Consider the following 15,978-nt stretch of genomic DNA (forward strand, 5'->3'; position numbering starts at 1 on the left):
AAAAGAATGTGTGTGTGTGTGTCTGTGTGTGTGTTCGTGTTCGATGTAATTTCCCCATTTGGACCAAGACTAAATGGCATAATGTATAATATAGACAAGATGTTGGCAAATTTTTTCTCTAAAGGCTAGATAAATATTTTAGGCTTTGCAGGCTATACAGCCTCTCCTTGGAGTACAAAAGCAGTCATAGTATGTAAATGAATGAGTACGGCAGTGTTCCAATTAAACTTTCTTTACGAACTCTGGAAATTTAAAAATCTAAAAACCATTCTTAGCTTTTGGGCCCGCAAAAACCACTACCAGGCCAGATTCAGCCCATAGGTTATGGTTTGCTAATTCTTGTTCTGTGGAACTATATTAAATAAGACAAAATTCCACACCATCAGGACCTAAATCCCTAGCTCTGCCACTGTCTTCTTGGGAGAACTTGGGCAAGTTATTTAACCTGCCACAGTTTCCTCATCTATAAAACAGAGTTAATAACATTAAAAACCCCAGTGAATTAGTGGGAGTATGAACTGTGATAATACATTTTGCAAATGATACTAATCACACATAATAAGTGTCTAGTAAATGTTATCTGTCGGTGGACATTATTATTCTAGACTTAACTCAGTTTAAGCCTATTCAGTGAAAAGATTAGAAAAATAGCCCTTTTGTGTTTAAATTTTCAAAATTATGTTTATAAGTGCCTAGACAGTCTCTTCTCAAGAAAGGAGGAAACCAAATTTACCCAAAGATGTCAAAGAACTACTGGGGCTTTGGGGGGAAGAAAAAAAAAAAATTAAAAAAAAAAAAAAGAACACTTGGAATGCAGCAAATGAAGAAGCAACCCCAAGTTGCAAATTTTGTCTAAAAATTAGGCTGGATCTGAACTGACACCTACCCGATTTCCGTCTTCAAGTGTCAACAGCTCCACTGCCACACATTTATCCAAGACATCTCTAACCAGAAGCTTGTCCACCAGGGTGGGCTGAAGGAGGTCCAGCAGTTGGAGACACTCATCATGAGCGTTCTCAGAGGATGGAGAGGGCAAGTCGGTGAGCTCGGGGTTCATGTAGCGGGCGGCTAAAGGGCTGCCTGCTCGCTGCAGGGCCTCCACAAATTCCCTAGCCCAGCCCGGGGGCCAGACCCCCTTCTCCAAGGTGCTCAGAAGCCCTTCAACTGCTTGCATGTTCCCGTTGGTGGCGGCCATCGTCTGAATCCGCTCCTTCACCTCTGCAGGCAGAAAGGTCAGGTAGTCTAGTACCGGCTCCACCTGGATGTACCTTTTCATCCTGGCCCTGAAGCACGAGATGAGAGAGCGGAAACACTTGTCTGTGGAATACCCATTCGCCATCTTTCGTTCTCAGAGAAGGGAGAGGATTCTCCCAAGGAGAGAGACGGGTTGCTGTATTTGCTCAACAGGTGGGATGCGGCGCCGCTGTCCGCGGCCTTGGAGTGCCAGGGTCTGCCGCGACGTGCGTGACAGCGCCGCGGTCGGCGCGGGGCCCCGCCGGTCGGCGCGCAGAGGCGCGGTCGCACCTGGGCAGGGGGCCGGGGGCCGGGGCGCGCCTGTGGGCAGCTGCGGGTGGCCGGCACGGCCCCTCGGGCTCTCTGCAGGGCTCAGCGGACGCGGGGACCAGGGCGCCGCCGCTGCACGCTCGGGTGGGAGCTTTGAGTCCAGCTTTCTGCGGGGCAGTTCTTATAGTTTGCCTGACTTTGGTTTCTGTTTCGATTCTCTTCTTCAGGACTTTGCAAACGTAACCGCCCGCCGGGCAGGGAGTGTCTGTCTGATCCAGGAGGAAACACCCTTTGGTAGGTTCTGGGAAGGAGAGTACTTTGGCCAAGGGCACTGTGGGAAATGGAAAAGGAAAGCGAATTCTCTCTCCCACCTAGTCAGACAGCAAGGCTCCAGCAACGCCAGCAAGTATTTTGTCCAACTTGCAGGGTTCTGCCTCCAAATTCAGATTTCTTTCCCACAGCTGCCTGGAAACACCCCTTGTCAGCAAAAACGTGGAGGGCGTGAAAGCGCGTGACTCGGGACTTCCCAGGCCAGGAGTAAAGAGAAAACTGGCACAGACTCTCCTGCCGACAGGAAGGAGTTACCCTTGGCTGGTGAATGCAGACAGGTTCTGGCCCAGCCAGAGTGGTAAGACTGCAGGGGACCAGTGGAGAGATGAAGCTAAGACATCTGTCTAGAGATGTGTAACCCCAGGACCCCAGGATGAAGTGGCCTCTGCACCTTTCTAGAATAAATCTGACCTCTTGTGGGTCTCCAAGAACTAACTCTTTCCCCCGGGAATTTGTGGGTGGGTATGAAAAAGAGTGACTAATGATCAACAGTTAACTTTACTGCCTCGTGCATAGATTGTAGTGTTTATTTGTGTTTGACCAGGGCCTGGTGACAGATGCAGAGGACTTTAATCACCAACTCAGTTTAGGAGGAAGCCAAGACTGAAGGTTTCTCTCTCTCAGCATGTAAGTTTCCCATATTTTTAATATACAACTTTCCTTTAATAAAACAAAACAAAATCCCCAACAACTTATTTTTGATATAACTGCCATTCTTTTCTTGGATTCAGTACAGCAAGTTTTGGCTGAAGCAGCTAAGAACTTAATTAGCAACTAATGTACCAACTTGTAGTAAACATCAACATTTGTCTATGTCATGAGGGAAAAAAAGACACCCACACTGAAAAATGGCAGCTTCATTTCAGAACAGGAGCCACATAAATGTGAGTTCTGCGGCCCTGGGTGACTGTGGGTGGTAGTGTGTATGCTTCATAATGAGAACTTCATGGTCCAGAATTATAGGGAGGTTGGAGCAGTCATTAGGCTATCAAAAAGATATATGTAGAAAAAGTAATCTATTAGCAAAGCACATTCAATGAAGTTTAAATAGGCCAGGGAAGCCTGGGCTATGCTGTGGACTAGATAAGAGAAATCTAGTCTTTGTAATTTTGGGGGCATACAAAATATCCAACTGAGTACTTTGTAGCATGTTGTCTAATTTTATTCTCGAATTGTATTATGTAGCTAAGCCTTTTTCTTCCCTGAAGGGTTGTAAACTACTTGAAGAAAGGACATATTTACACAGTAACCAGTACAATACTCAACAAATAGTAGACCCTCGCTGATTTTCCCCCTGAATGGGAGTTTTATTTGCCTTGACTGGAGCAGGTGGCCTAATGTCACAGACACAGTGAAAGTTGTTGAAGGAAATGGAACCTTGGCCTTGCAGGTTGGCCTAATTTATGCTGTTATTTTCTGTCTCTTCATGAACACTGCTATATCTTTACCGACTTTTGGGAGTTTACTTGGTACCTAGGTAGAAGATAATCATACTAGATGTTTCTACATAAGTATTCAAATTATTAATTTTAGTTATTGTATCTATGAAGATATCTAGAATCTCTCCCTCACCCCCTCAGGTGCTGGCAGGTTTCATTCAGTAGGTTAAAGCAGAAACAAACAAATCAAAAAAACATTCTGTGCCGTGGTACCCATTCTTCTATCCTTTAGTTTCAAACACGGGGGAATAAGAAGGGTTTGCTAGGTAAATATGGGGAAATGATGTCATCTTCTTAACACCTTAACAGGAATTGCTGTCCTGGTGAGAGGGGTTTCAAAGTAGAAGTTTAAATGTTTTGTGGTTAGATTATATCATTCATTCATTCAATCATTTAAAAAATATTTATATATGACCAGTGTTGCTCTAGGTGCAGTTAATAAACTAAACAAAGTTCCTACTTTTATGGAGTGCACATGCTAATGGGAGTGGGAAGACAGATAATAAATAATAACTAGAAAATATACAATGTGCCGGGTGAGGATAAGTGCTCTGAGGACTATGGTGAGATGTAGATAATAATACATACTAGTGTTTCCCTGGTTGATTTTCCATATAGATGCCCTCGCCTCACCCTCTCCATTAGCATCACTCAATATCCATCAGTAACAATTCATGTTTACTCTCAAGTAAGAGTCACTTTGATGATGAGGATTGAGTGATGAGGACTGAGAATGAGTGGGAGCACACGAGTTTTTCCTCAGAAAGGGAAACCTCTTTTCTAGGAGTCTACCATAATCTTGATAGGACCCCTTCTGGAGGAAAGAGGTTGAGGAAAAAAAATCCAAGCCACAACCTCTCAAAATGTATCCTTTTTCTTCACCTATATTTTTGCATTATGATTTAGTTTATTTTCTTCTTTTTGTTTGAATAATATTTTCCTCTGTCAAGTTTCTTCCCATAACTTTCATTTTCATCCTCCTTATTGTTTTCTAAATGTAAGTTTCTGTTTCCTTTCTCCTTTGAGATAGGAAATCTTGCTGATCTATATCTTTTCCTTTTTCTCTAGACCTACCTTTTTTTTTTAAACCTAAAAGAAACATTTTAGTGTTCATCATTTTTAAAAGTCACCCTTTAGCATGTTATTTTTTAAATAGTAATTCAGGAAGATACTAGATAACAGATTCCTGCTGTTATCCAACTTTTCGTTTGAGTTTTCTACAATTAACAAGTAGTACAAATCATAGTTGTCACTTCTTTGACAAACTAGAACTACAATTTAATGGCCACACATGGCAGTAATGTCTTTTCCAAAGAAAATGACAATAAATTTAGTTAAATGAGGAAATCCTTCTAGAATTGTTATTCTGTTTCTTCATTAATTTACTAAATTGCATCAATAAAGAGCTTACTCTGTGGCATTTAAAGTTAGATGCCCTTAACCTAGCAGTATAGAGTTGTGATTAAGCGTAGAGATTCTGAGCTTAGGATGTCAAATTTCTCGGTTGTAAGATGAGAATGATACCAGTACCATGTCTTAAGATTGTTCGAAGGATGGACTGTAAAGCACTTAGCCCCAGGCCTGTAATGTTATATGTGCCCAGTGAGTGACCACCAACATTCTTACCAACAATGAGTAAGAGATGACGCTAGTTCTCAAAAAATGCACAATTTCCAGAGGAAATAAATTAGTCATGCACATAAACACTATATAATAATTAGCCATGTAACTCAGTTTTTAGACAGCGTTGCTTTTTGCAAGAAACGGAAGCTGATAGGCTGATTTAGCAGAAAAGTTTATTAAAAGGATACTGTCATAGCTTTATATTTCAAAAACATAAGTAGTTCCAAAATAGAAAAATAAATTCAGAAATTCTGGCTGTTATTAGATCATGATACTCATTTCTTAATTACTTCCACCAATTCAGTTATAAAGTTCTGGTTTTAAATGTGCACATGTAAAAGCTTTTCTACATAACAAAACTGTTTTGACAAAAAAATAATCAGGTGTCAGTGGAAAATTTTTAAACATCCCTTTTTCCAAATGCTTCTTCTGTAGCTTAAGTGCTTTCAAAAACAGTTACTTGCACACTTATACATATTTTTGTTAAAACAGCACCTTTACCTCAAAGGCATAGATTGACTGTGCTTCTTTTACTTTATTTTAAAATAAATGCTTAAGAGCAAACTATAGTCAAATGTAGTTCGAGTTCCATTGTCTTTGCCTTGAAGTCATGGTTGGCATTTGGCTGGTAGATATTTGGGGGTTAGATGTCTCAGCCTGTGTCTGTTCTAACTGAGGGGTGGCTGTTCCAATTGCTTAATACTCACCCCCTACAATTAGTTAAAATATCTTTATTTAACCTCTGTTCTATTATAACCGGCAAAGTTTTGAAGTAGGATTATTGTCAAATGAGTTATTAAAATCAAATATTGAACCAATCTTTTGACTTGCTAAATCATAAAAGGTTAAACTAAGATTTTTAAAAAATAATAAAGCATTGTCAATTACAAAATATTTTTTATTATTAATGCACTAGATTGTATCAATTGTATTTAACAATCTTATTTTATCTTCATCTGATCCCTTACTGTTGAATTTTGTGAAGACTTTCTAAATAAATACATATTCATTTATTGGGGTCTCTGTTCAAATATTTTTACTGATAGGGATCAAGAATAAATTACTTGGAGACTACAGCTCTAGAGAGCCTCCCAAGGGGTAGAGGTTTGTTTTGACGTGAATACAGCCATGTTTGGCCGTTCATTGACCTACAGCCACCAGCACACAAAAAAATATAAAGCTACTTTCTCTGTGGTGGGAACTGGCCCTTCTCCCACGAAGAGAGTTGCAAGTTGTAACATTTCAAGGCTCTTTGGGCGTCATAGCATGGGTCGTACTGGCCTTCTGTGCCAGGCTGGGACGATAACCAGAGAGAACAATGCATGTACACAACTGCTGGGCTGGGACGATAGCCAGGGGGTTCAATGCACGTATGCCCCTGATAACCATTCGTGCATGGGAATACTAAATGCTTGCTCTGCAAACTCTGTAACTGCTTACTCTGAAAATTACTGATGCTATAAAAACTGCTGGAAACTGAGGCCTGGTGAGAGTTCCACCTGTGGAAGGGACGCCTTGCCCAGGACGTGTGATTCCTGCCCTGCCGAGTCTATTGACAGGACTCTCCCGGCAGTGGGGCATGGATGTTGTGAGTAACCGATCTAATGTGTTCTCTTTTCGGTCAACCTGGTGTTTCTCTTTCTGGTTGATTTGTGTTATTTCCCTTCAGCCGGATGTGGATGTTTTCCCTTTCCAGTTGAGCTGATGTTTTTCCCTCTCGTTATATGACCTATTCGGATCTGTTTGCGGTCTATTGCCTTTACTCTCCTCTATATAATAAAATATACCTTCAGTCCATTTGTTTGGAGTGGAAAGTTTCTTTTACATCTCCGATCGAATCCCCCGAACTTCTCAAAACAAGGTTGTAACGAATTTGAAAAGCAAAATTAACAAGAGTGGAGGAGAAAGATGCATAGGTGCAAAGAGAGAGAACTCTGGGAAAAGAAGGGCAATTTACTATTGGGATTTTGAAGTAGAACGTTTCAAGTTACTAGTATTGTTATTGCTTTGTGACAAATGTCAGTATACTAAGTTAACACATGGACAAGAATATATTTCATATCCTCTTGCAAGACATGCTGTCCAGCAGATTTTTTCTTGAATGGAATATTTTAATAAAATTCATTTTTTATTTAAAAAATAGTTTGTGTTCACTGTAGAAATTTTCTGGGGAAATCACATAATATTGAAGAAGGTTATTTGAATTACTTGTAATCCCATCATCCAGAGATAGGCATTTTTAATAGTTTAAGTGTATTTACTACCAATATTTTATTGTGTAAATATAACGTTTCAACGTTTGTTCAATGGAGAGTGAGCTGAGATGGTCTCAACTTGGGGAAGAGATCTCCAAGTAAGAGATCTCCACAGGGAGATCATGTTGACATGCCAAAGGGAGAAAGAGCCTATGAGAGATCCCCTGGCAGAGATGGCCAGGATATTTGGGCAGCCTAATATTGAATAACAAGTTCATTTCTGTGTTACACTTGCTGTACTGACCCTTCTTAGTCCCAGATCTTTCATAAAAGTCTGCCAATATAACAGGCTTATAGTTGTGGTGCTTTGGGTAATGAAGGAGAGGCAGTGGCCCCATGTGGTGGGGCAGGGCTGCGTAGAAAGAAAGTGTATCTGTAGAAAGTGAGACAAGGAGTATGGATTGAGAATTCCATCCAAGGGAAATTATGAGAGCATCAGCCCTGTAGGAATCCTCAAACACCTTGGGAACTGTGCCAGACTTACCGTGCTCTGCAGGATGGGAAGGGCCATCTCAGTAGGCATGCTTTCAGCTGCAAGGTAAAGAATGCCTGAATAAATGTGACCCAGCAAGAGGGATTGATTTTTCTGACATAATGGGAAGAGTCAGTGATTCATTGAGGTCAGAACTCTGGGATGTGTTCTGTAATTTTCTTGGTTTTATTCTCATGGTTGCAAAACGGCTACAACAGCTCCAAGCATCATTTCTTCCTCCAACTGCACTTAAAAGCAGGTTGTAGGGGGATGGAGCATAGAGTTTCTCCCATTTGCTTCCCCCCAACAGTGAAGAAAAGAGATGTCCCAGGAGTCCCCCCAGCAGAGTTTCTCATATATCTCATTGGCTGAAACTGGGTTGTGCCCACCTCCCCTAAAATAAAATGATACATCAAAAAATTCTGATTTCTAATAGTAAAGCATTGTTTGTCACAGGAGCTCAAGCCATTTTATTTGAATATTAAAATATAAAGATGACCCAAGGAAGGCTAGAAAACTTGTTTTCTAGGTGCTTTCCCTGTCTGAGCACACACATGACCCTTGAAGAACATCCCCAATAGGAAGTACCAAAGCAGCCACTGAGTTCCTGTGGTGGCAGCAGCGTGAGCTAGGAAGTTGTTCTCAAGTCTAGCTGCATATTAGATTCGTATGGAAAGATGTATACATTTATCCATTACATCAGAGTTTCCACGATTGGAACTTTAGTGTCAGTTATTTTTCCTTTCAATTCGAATTGTGACTTCACTCTCCGGCTGGAGTCAAGAACAAGAGATTAGACTGCTAACCTAGACCAACTGAGAGTACAGTGGATTCTCATTATTCGCAGTAGTTACATACTATAAAGTTGTTGTGAGCACTGAATTAACGAATGCTGAACCATTCTCCTGGGGAAATATAGAATTAGATTCCTGCGAGCCTCTGGTCACAACATTTCGAAAACCGATCAATACATACCTTGTTTTGTGTGTGTTTCTAAAGGCATCTTATTTAATATATAGTTGATTCATTAACATTGAACTCACAGTCAATAACACTATAACTCATGCCTGAATGAAGCTTATCTAACGTATTTTCTCTATGAGGCACATCATAGCCTTCCTGTGCTTAGAAGCACTAGATAACACTTCGGGGGGCCATGCTTGGGGGCCATTTTAAACAGTGAAATCACCAACAAAAAGTGCAAAAATGCTGGAGCCAGCCTGTTGGCTTAGTGGTTAAGTTCACATGCTCTGCTTCGGTGGCCTGGGGCTCGCAGGTTCGGATCCTGGGTGCGGACCTACTCACAGCTCATCAAGCCATGCTGTGGCAGGCATCCCGAATATAAAATGCAAAAAATTGGTACTAAATACATCATGAAAAGGACACTTGTTTACAGTATGAGAACTGAAACAAGAAGGCAGAGATTCACCTTGTTTGACCCCAGCTGGGAACATGCCCATCGGGCAAGTCAGCTTTTTGGTGCTCTGCACATGTCCACCAATGACTGTGAAAGCACCAATACTAATGATTTGGGGATAACAAATAAATTTTAGCAATAGTTAATAGTGAATAGTTAATAGTTAATAGTGAATAGTTTCCTTGTCTAACCAGGAGAATTTGGAAAACTCGATTGTGCTTTGAGGACATATTCCTCAATCATTTGTACTAATTCAGTGTAGCTAAACCTGTGATATAAATGAACATATATTTTCAGCAATTTAATAAGAGCGATGTTGTAGTTTGGAACATTCATCTGCCAAATCCATTGACCTAGGCATTGTCAAGCATTTGCTTAGAACAAATAAAACCTATTATGCATCATAGAAAATAAATATCTTCATGGCAATAGCCACCTTGGACACGACAGAATGTAAATCTCTAGCTTATATTTGGAAAAATTGGATCACATATGAATTCAACTAAAAAGGTCACCTAATGTCTGTAAATTAGAGAGAAAATAACAAGGACAGGAAATCTGAATCTGTGGGACTGGAAGAATTTTTGTTTACCTCGTACCTAACTGTTACCTGATGGTAGTTTTCCAACTTATTGGTTCAGCAAAGAGAATGAGGGACAGAGGGGGGTACCCCTATGTCATTAAAAAAAAAACTCTTGCTTACAGTAAATAACTGTAGTTTCTTCTACTTTTTATCAACCGTGAAGAGTGAAGTTAGGAATATTATCAGGAAACTCAAGTTCCACACCAAAATAAGCTCCATTGCATAGGCACTTTTATTGCAAGTTTATCATACCCTAGGTGACTAATATTTAAACTACTTTGAGGAAACTTAATGTGATTTAGTGATACCTTAGAGGGTGATGGAGAGAGGCTCCATGGGTGAGGCTCTGGGCCCCACCATTACTCCAAAGAGAGCAGATCGACTTTTATTGGCTTTACATTTTGGGGTTCCATGTTTTTGGACAGGTATTTGAAAACCTCTGTGGTGAGAGGTCAGAACATCGTGTATAAAGAATTCTTATAAAAATAAAAATACTGTATCTGAGCCTTCTTAGACTATCTCACATTTATATACACCCAACCAGTAGCAATATGAGTTTAGGCTGGGCAGCTGCCTTTACCCCATCAATTTCTCATAGAACCAAATATTAGAAAAGTTGGGCAAATTCTGGAACCAGTATACCATATTGTTGAAGGAGGGAAAGGGACTTCGATTATATTATGCCATTATTGTTATAAGTGAAAGAATGCATGAATAAAATCAATAAATGAATGAAAAGATGACATACCCATTTATTCAGACTGCAAATTATACTACATTTTACAAAGTAAAATTGTACTAAATTTTATAATTTAAATTTATAATTTTTAAATTAAATTAAATTTAAATTTTATAGTATTTTAATTAAAATATTTCCTGATTACTCCTAAAAGAATTAATTTTTTTCTCCTCTGGATTCCTAATTAGAATGTGTGTGTATATGTGTGTTGCATTTGCACATCTGTATGCTTATTTGTATTGAGGGTGTATAGATTTATCAGCTCTAGGAAGCTTGCATACTCCTTCCCAAACCCTTAAAACTAGTACAAAATTTTAGAACTTATTTAGCACAGATGGCCTTATTTCATTGATTCTTTCTCCCTTGTATGCAGTGAAAACCTCAAGAGGGACATATTATACTATGTGGGAAATTTTTAAAAAATCATAGAGTGGTCCAAATAATTGCTACAAATGATCTATTTAAAGATACTTCAAAATGAAAGATTTATGATTTTAATACATATATGAATATAAATAAAGCTGCAAGCATGGACTGGGAGTGATATCTGATTTTATACATTTCAGACATGTGATGTTTTTCAGGAATAGACTGCTTATGTACACATAAGTGGGCTGTGTGTTGTTAATTAGGAATTAAGGATGATATTAACATTTAATATTTGTGGAACACCATAACGAACTGTAGAGAAAACCTGAGCTTCCTCACAAAATGAATTCTGAAAGCTGACCCAGGTTCTCAGATGGGGCCAAGCACTGCCTGTGGCTCATTATGTTCCCTGAAACTTCAATGACAGTGTCTCTGAGGAGCCAGCAGACACAAAGCAGCTCAGGCCAGGTCCTAGACATTCAGCTGTGCCCACGCCTTTCTCAGAAAGGTACTAAGTGGGGAAGCCTTCCCTTGCTTCCTTCCTTAGGCTCCTCTTTACTGCTACCTGCCGAGGATGATGTTGCCTCTGCTGCCACCTTGTGGGGTTTTCACTATCAAATCTTAACTGTGTCAGAGCTGATTTGGCTGGTATTAAGTAAAATTGTAACTATGTACAATTATAGATCTTTTGACAGATAGCAGAAAAGGGAGGTAATCTATATTTCCCAATGGGAGAATAAAACCATGACTATAATTTAGCATAAACTTAAAGTATTTTATTTTATAAAAGCGGAGAACAACATAAAGAGAACTAATCGATCTTCTAGTAGGGAATATCCCCATTTTGCAAAGGAGGAACTGAGATTCACAGAAGTTGTATTATATTGCCCAATGTCACATTGTCGGCAGATGAACTTGGAGTCAATTATCAATCTCTAAAACATTTATTGCACATTTCCCTCGAGAGTTAGCATAGAGAATAATGACTAGAACCAACTGTTTTAAAATGTGGATTTTATTATTGTTACGGTATGATGAGGACAACAGATCAGGAGATGATTACCATTGAAAAAACAGTTTGTGGGCCTGCCCAGTGGCATAGTGGTTAAATTTGCACGCTCTGCCTCAGCAGCCGGGGGTTTGCAGGTTTGAATCCCAGGCGCAGACCAATGTACCGCTCATCAAGCCATGCTGTGGCGGCATCCCACATAAAAAATAGAGGCAGATGGGCACAGATGTTAGCTCAGGGCCAATCTTCCTCAGCAAAAAGAGGAAAATTGGCAACAGATGTTAGCTCAGGGCCAATCTTCTTTACCAAAATAAGAAAAAACAGTTTGTTACAGTTTGCAAGAGGAGGGGGCACAGCACACCATGCAGAGCCTTGCGGGAAAGCACCAGGGTCATTCAGGATGCAGAAGGAGCAAGGCAGAAACATGGACAGGAGCCTTGATTCTGGATTCCATGGGAAAGGCAAGGCAAGGCAGGGTAAGCAGGGCTAGAATTGACAGTCTGAATAATTTCAGTGGGATCTGGGACACAGGGGCTGCCCCTAGTTGCCTGGTATCTGTCCCTGGGAAGATTTGTGCAGAGCAATACTGTGTCTTGGAGTGTAAGAGCCAGAGAGAGGAGGTAGTTCAGAGCATGGGCTCTGGATTGGCTGGTTTGCCAATGAAAGGCACACTCCCTGGTGAGTCGTTTGCTCTCTCTAAGAATTGGCTAGTCCTGGGAGGTGTAGTCTCTCCCTGGTCAGCAAGTCTCCAGATACTAGAGCATCAAGAATACAGAAAATAGGAAAACATAGTTAATACACCAATTAACATATTCTCTTGAAATCAGAGAGTGTGTGTGAAAGAATGAAATCAGTAGAGTTAATAAACAGAAATTATCCTAACTCTGATATTGGTTTTAAATTATTATCTGCATAATATGGTTAGCTGATAGATAGTTTTCTATATGAATGTCCCCAAATATCAATCAGGAGGAAATATTGATCTAAATATAAATAAAATTGATCTAAATATCAGCTAATTTTTTTCATTATTGTAAAACTATATGATAGAGTTATAAGCTTGAAGATATATGTTTTGCTTAGTTAGTACTTCAAGGTTGAGATCATAATCGTTTAATTTTTCAAGTTTGTACTGAAAAAGCTAAATTTTAGGCACATGCTTTTACAATAGAAGTCAGTTTTCTTTCCTTCTAAACCGTTTTTACTTTATGTGCACATTTATTTAAAATAATGTACAGAAAGATATTTTACACAGGAATTTTAATTTAAATAAATATTTGATCTTTCTTACCCATATACCTAGATATTTGCTTTCTGTGTCCCCACCCACCCCTTTTCGGTACTTTCTCTTCATTTAATTATGTTTTCTGATATCACTAACTACTATTTCGACAATTAATGAGCAAACTGTAGCCCGAAGATTCTGTTGCCAGGTTACATCCTCCTTGCTCCCTGCTTCCCTTCTCCTGAGCTGGTTGCCATAGTGCCTCTTGTAATGGGGGGCTCAAGTCCATACTGGAATCACCGTGGCTGAATAAAAACCTAGGTTCCCTCTCATTTCCTCTCTCTCTTCTACATAGCCTAGTTGTTTGATCAAGTATTTGGATTTAATTAAAGAGAGATTCACCATTCAATATAATTATTCTATAAATACTTTATGTAATTTATCTGGATTTTTGCCTCACAGAAAAATTACATAGGCTGAGTCTCTAATTGAAGAGTTGTTAATTTTTGGCAGGATTGTAAGTGTAAGTTGTGGAATTTCTTTTTCTTCACTGTCTGGCATTTTCCACTTGCTTCTGAAGGTCCGTGCTCCACCGTCCTCTGCTTTGAACTGTTTCCTGGGAGGCTGACCTTTGTGGACTGCATCCATGAACTCCCTTTTCCTCTGGCTTCTGATTAGGATCAGCCAATGGAAGCACTGGCAGGACAGGGAAGAGTCATGTTGTAGTATTTGTTCCCTCAGCTCCCTTCCATCCAGTACATCATGCATCCTCTAACTAACAGTCATACATCGGATGGCCCTCTCCATACAGCTCTTCTCTCTGGGTTTTAATAATGGCTTCCTTGCCTTGCCCCTCAGCCTAAAAGTGGTAATGGAGCTTCACTGTTGCTTGCACTGAGATGCTATACCATCCCTTATTGGTGCCTGTTAACTATGTTAACACCTTTGTAAATAGTGACTTTGTATTACAATCCTTCAGTTAGTATGTTTGAGTGTGTCATCTGCTTTTTTGGTGGTTGGGGCAGCAATTGAGTTTTATGGCTAAAGGCCAGAAAGCAGAGCAAATATCCGAGGTAGGCTAAATTGAGCAGATCTTGGATGGTGCATTAACTGGGCTTGTTACACCCACCCAGGTTACTCCTGGCACCATCACTGATCATGGTTCCCCATCTATGTTAGTATATGTCATAATTCCTATCCTCAGGAATCTTACCAGGAGAGTGCCAAACTTTTTTCTTTTTCTTTTACTTCAATTTCTAATTTGGGATAACTCAAGCAATAAAGTGCTTTGTAGCTTAATTCTTAGATTTTAAGCAACTTAAAAAGCTCTAAGCATGGAACTTTATTCATTCATTTGTTCAAAACTACAGGAGCGCTGTGGGTTGTCAATTTCCAAACATGAAAATTAATCAGGTCATGTTTTGTTTTAAAAATATTTTGCAACTGTTTTGATCTGTGTCTACATCCACATTGCAACTTATTACCATCTTAGTTTCCTCTTAGAATGTAATTGGTGCTACTTATTTCACAAGGTGGTTGTGAAGATCAAATGTGATAATATTCAGAATAGCTGTAAAAAGCATCATGTGCTATATAAATAAATATATTGTATCATTTTAGTTTGACATTGACTGGGGAGGTGGGTAATCTTATCTTCACACATACACAAAATACCTAAGGATTAGTGTGGAAATGGGATTATCTCAGCTTTTAGCCAGTCCATCATCTATTTAAGAACTAGACCGCTTTTATGTTTTTGATTAAAGTATTTTTAGTTTTTTGTAACATGACTACTCTACCATGACTACTCACATTATACGCAATCAAGTTACGAACCAAAGGAATAAACATCAGCAAAAAAAGTATTCAATCAACATTATTTCATTTATATCTTTCCAGAAAGTCAGTTTTCTGAGTGTATGATCCCATGTTACCAATACAGAGTCGAACTGATATTCATCAGCATGAAACCTGCATTTAAAATTTAAGATAGGTATTTTTCCAATACTGCCTGAGTAACAGACTACTTTATTGAGGCTATTAATCATAGCGTTGCTGCTTTTATTGAGCATTAGTTGTGGACACATATTGTAGTCAACATTATATACATGGCATTTCTAAAGAGTTGCATTGAATCCAAATTACTTGAAGGGCTTCAAAATCCAAGTAAATATGTATATATTCAGAAACTATATCATTTGTCACCTTTCTGAAGAGCCCTGTTGACACCTTCATATATGCATTACTGTTTATTAAATTGCTTTAGAGTTTGTGCTTCTGCCAAAAGAGTACTTAATATTACTGGAATTAGAAACAGAAAACTGTGTTGTTGAAAGCTTAGCTGAATGAGGTCAGTTTATCACGTGGCAGGTCTCAGTGATAAATGATAAATAATATTTATTTTTGTCTTATTTAGGAAGCTTATTATTTCTCTCTCTTCTCACTAGTGGGCAGTAACCCTTAGGCATTTGCTGAAAGAAACAGTTTTGAACTTATAATGAAATTATTACTGGATGGCTTCATTTTATACTGTCATATTTTTATGCCTTATGCAAATAACACATATAGAGCCTTTACTATTCCATATTAAAAACACAATAATTTCTGGAGAAAATATGTTAGTTATCGCATGTGTATCAATTAAAACTATGGCATGAAATCTATGTGAATGTATTTTTGCATGAAATAGATAGATAAATACTAGGGTGGATCCAAGGTAACAACACAATAGTAGACATTATGACTAGGTGTCCCCTTTTCCTCACCTTTCAGATTTTGTGTGCTGTAGCCTGAACTGTGTCCCCCTAAAATTCATTTGTTAAAGCCCTAACTCCTAGTGTGATGGGGTTATTTTATGGTAATTAGGTTTAGATGAGGTTATGAAGGTGTAACACGAATGATGGGATTAGCGCCCTTATAAGAAGAGACATCAGAGAACTTGCTTCCTCTGTCTACCCACACTCGAAGAAGAAAGGCCATGTGTGGACACAGCGAGAAGGCAGCCATTTGCAACC

The 15,978-nt window shown here is 39.2% G+C and overlaps 1 protein-coding gene and 1 long non-coding RNA gene across 2 annotated transcripts in view; one reads left to right on the forward strand and one right to left on the reverse strand.

Moving 5' to 3' along the window:
- IFIH1 (interferon induced with helicase C domain 1) overlaps positions 1-1,720 on the reverse strand; it is a 55,692-nt gene extending 53,972 nt beyond the window's left edge. The window contains exon 1 of the mRNA XM_004428259.3: positions 887-1,720. Coding sequence (XP_004428316.2) covers positions 887-1,339 — 453 coding nt within the window. The 5' untranslated portion in view covers positions 1,340-1,720. The remainder of the gene's footprint in view (positions 1-886) is intronic.
- On the forward strand, positions 1,130-5,812 carry LOC147916282 (uncharacterized). The gene is made up of 3 exons (XR_015553208.1): positions 1,130-1,407; positions 1,731-1,797; positions 1,965-5,812. It is a non-coding gene; the product is annotated as an uncharacterized LOC147916282 (long non-coding RNA).
- Positions 5,813-15,978: the final 10,166 nt, after the last annotated feature.

Source organism: Ceratotherium simum, chromosome 9 (assembly GCF_057802395.1).
Source record: "Ceratotherium simum simum isolate JZ-2026a chromosome 9, ASM5780239v1, whole genome shotgun sequence".
Taxonomy (NCBI): Eukaryota; Metazoa; Chordata; class Mammalia; order Perissodactyla; family Rhinocerotidae; genus Ceratotherium; species Ceratotherium simum.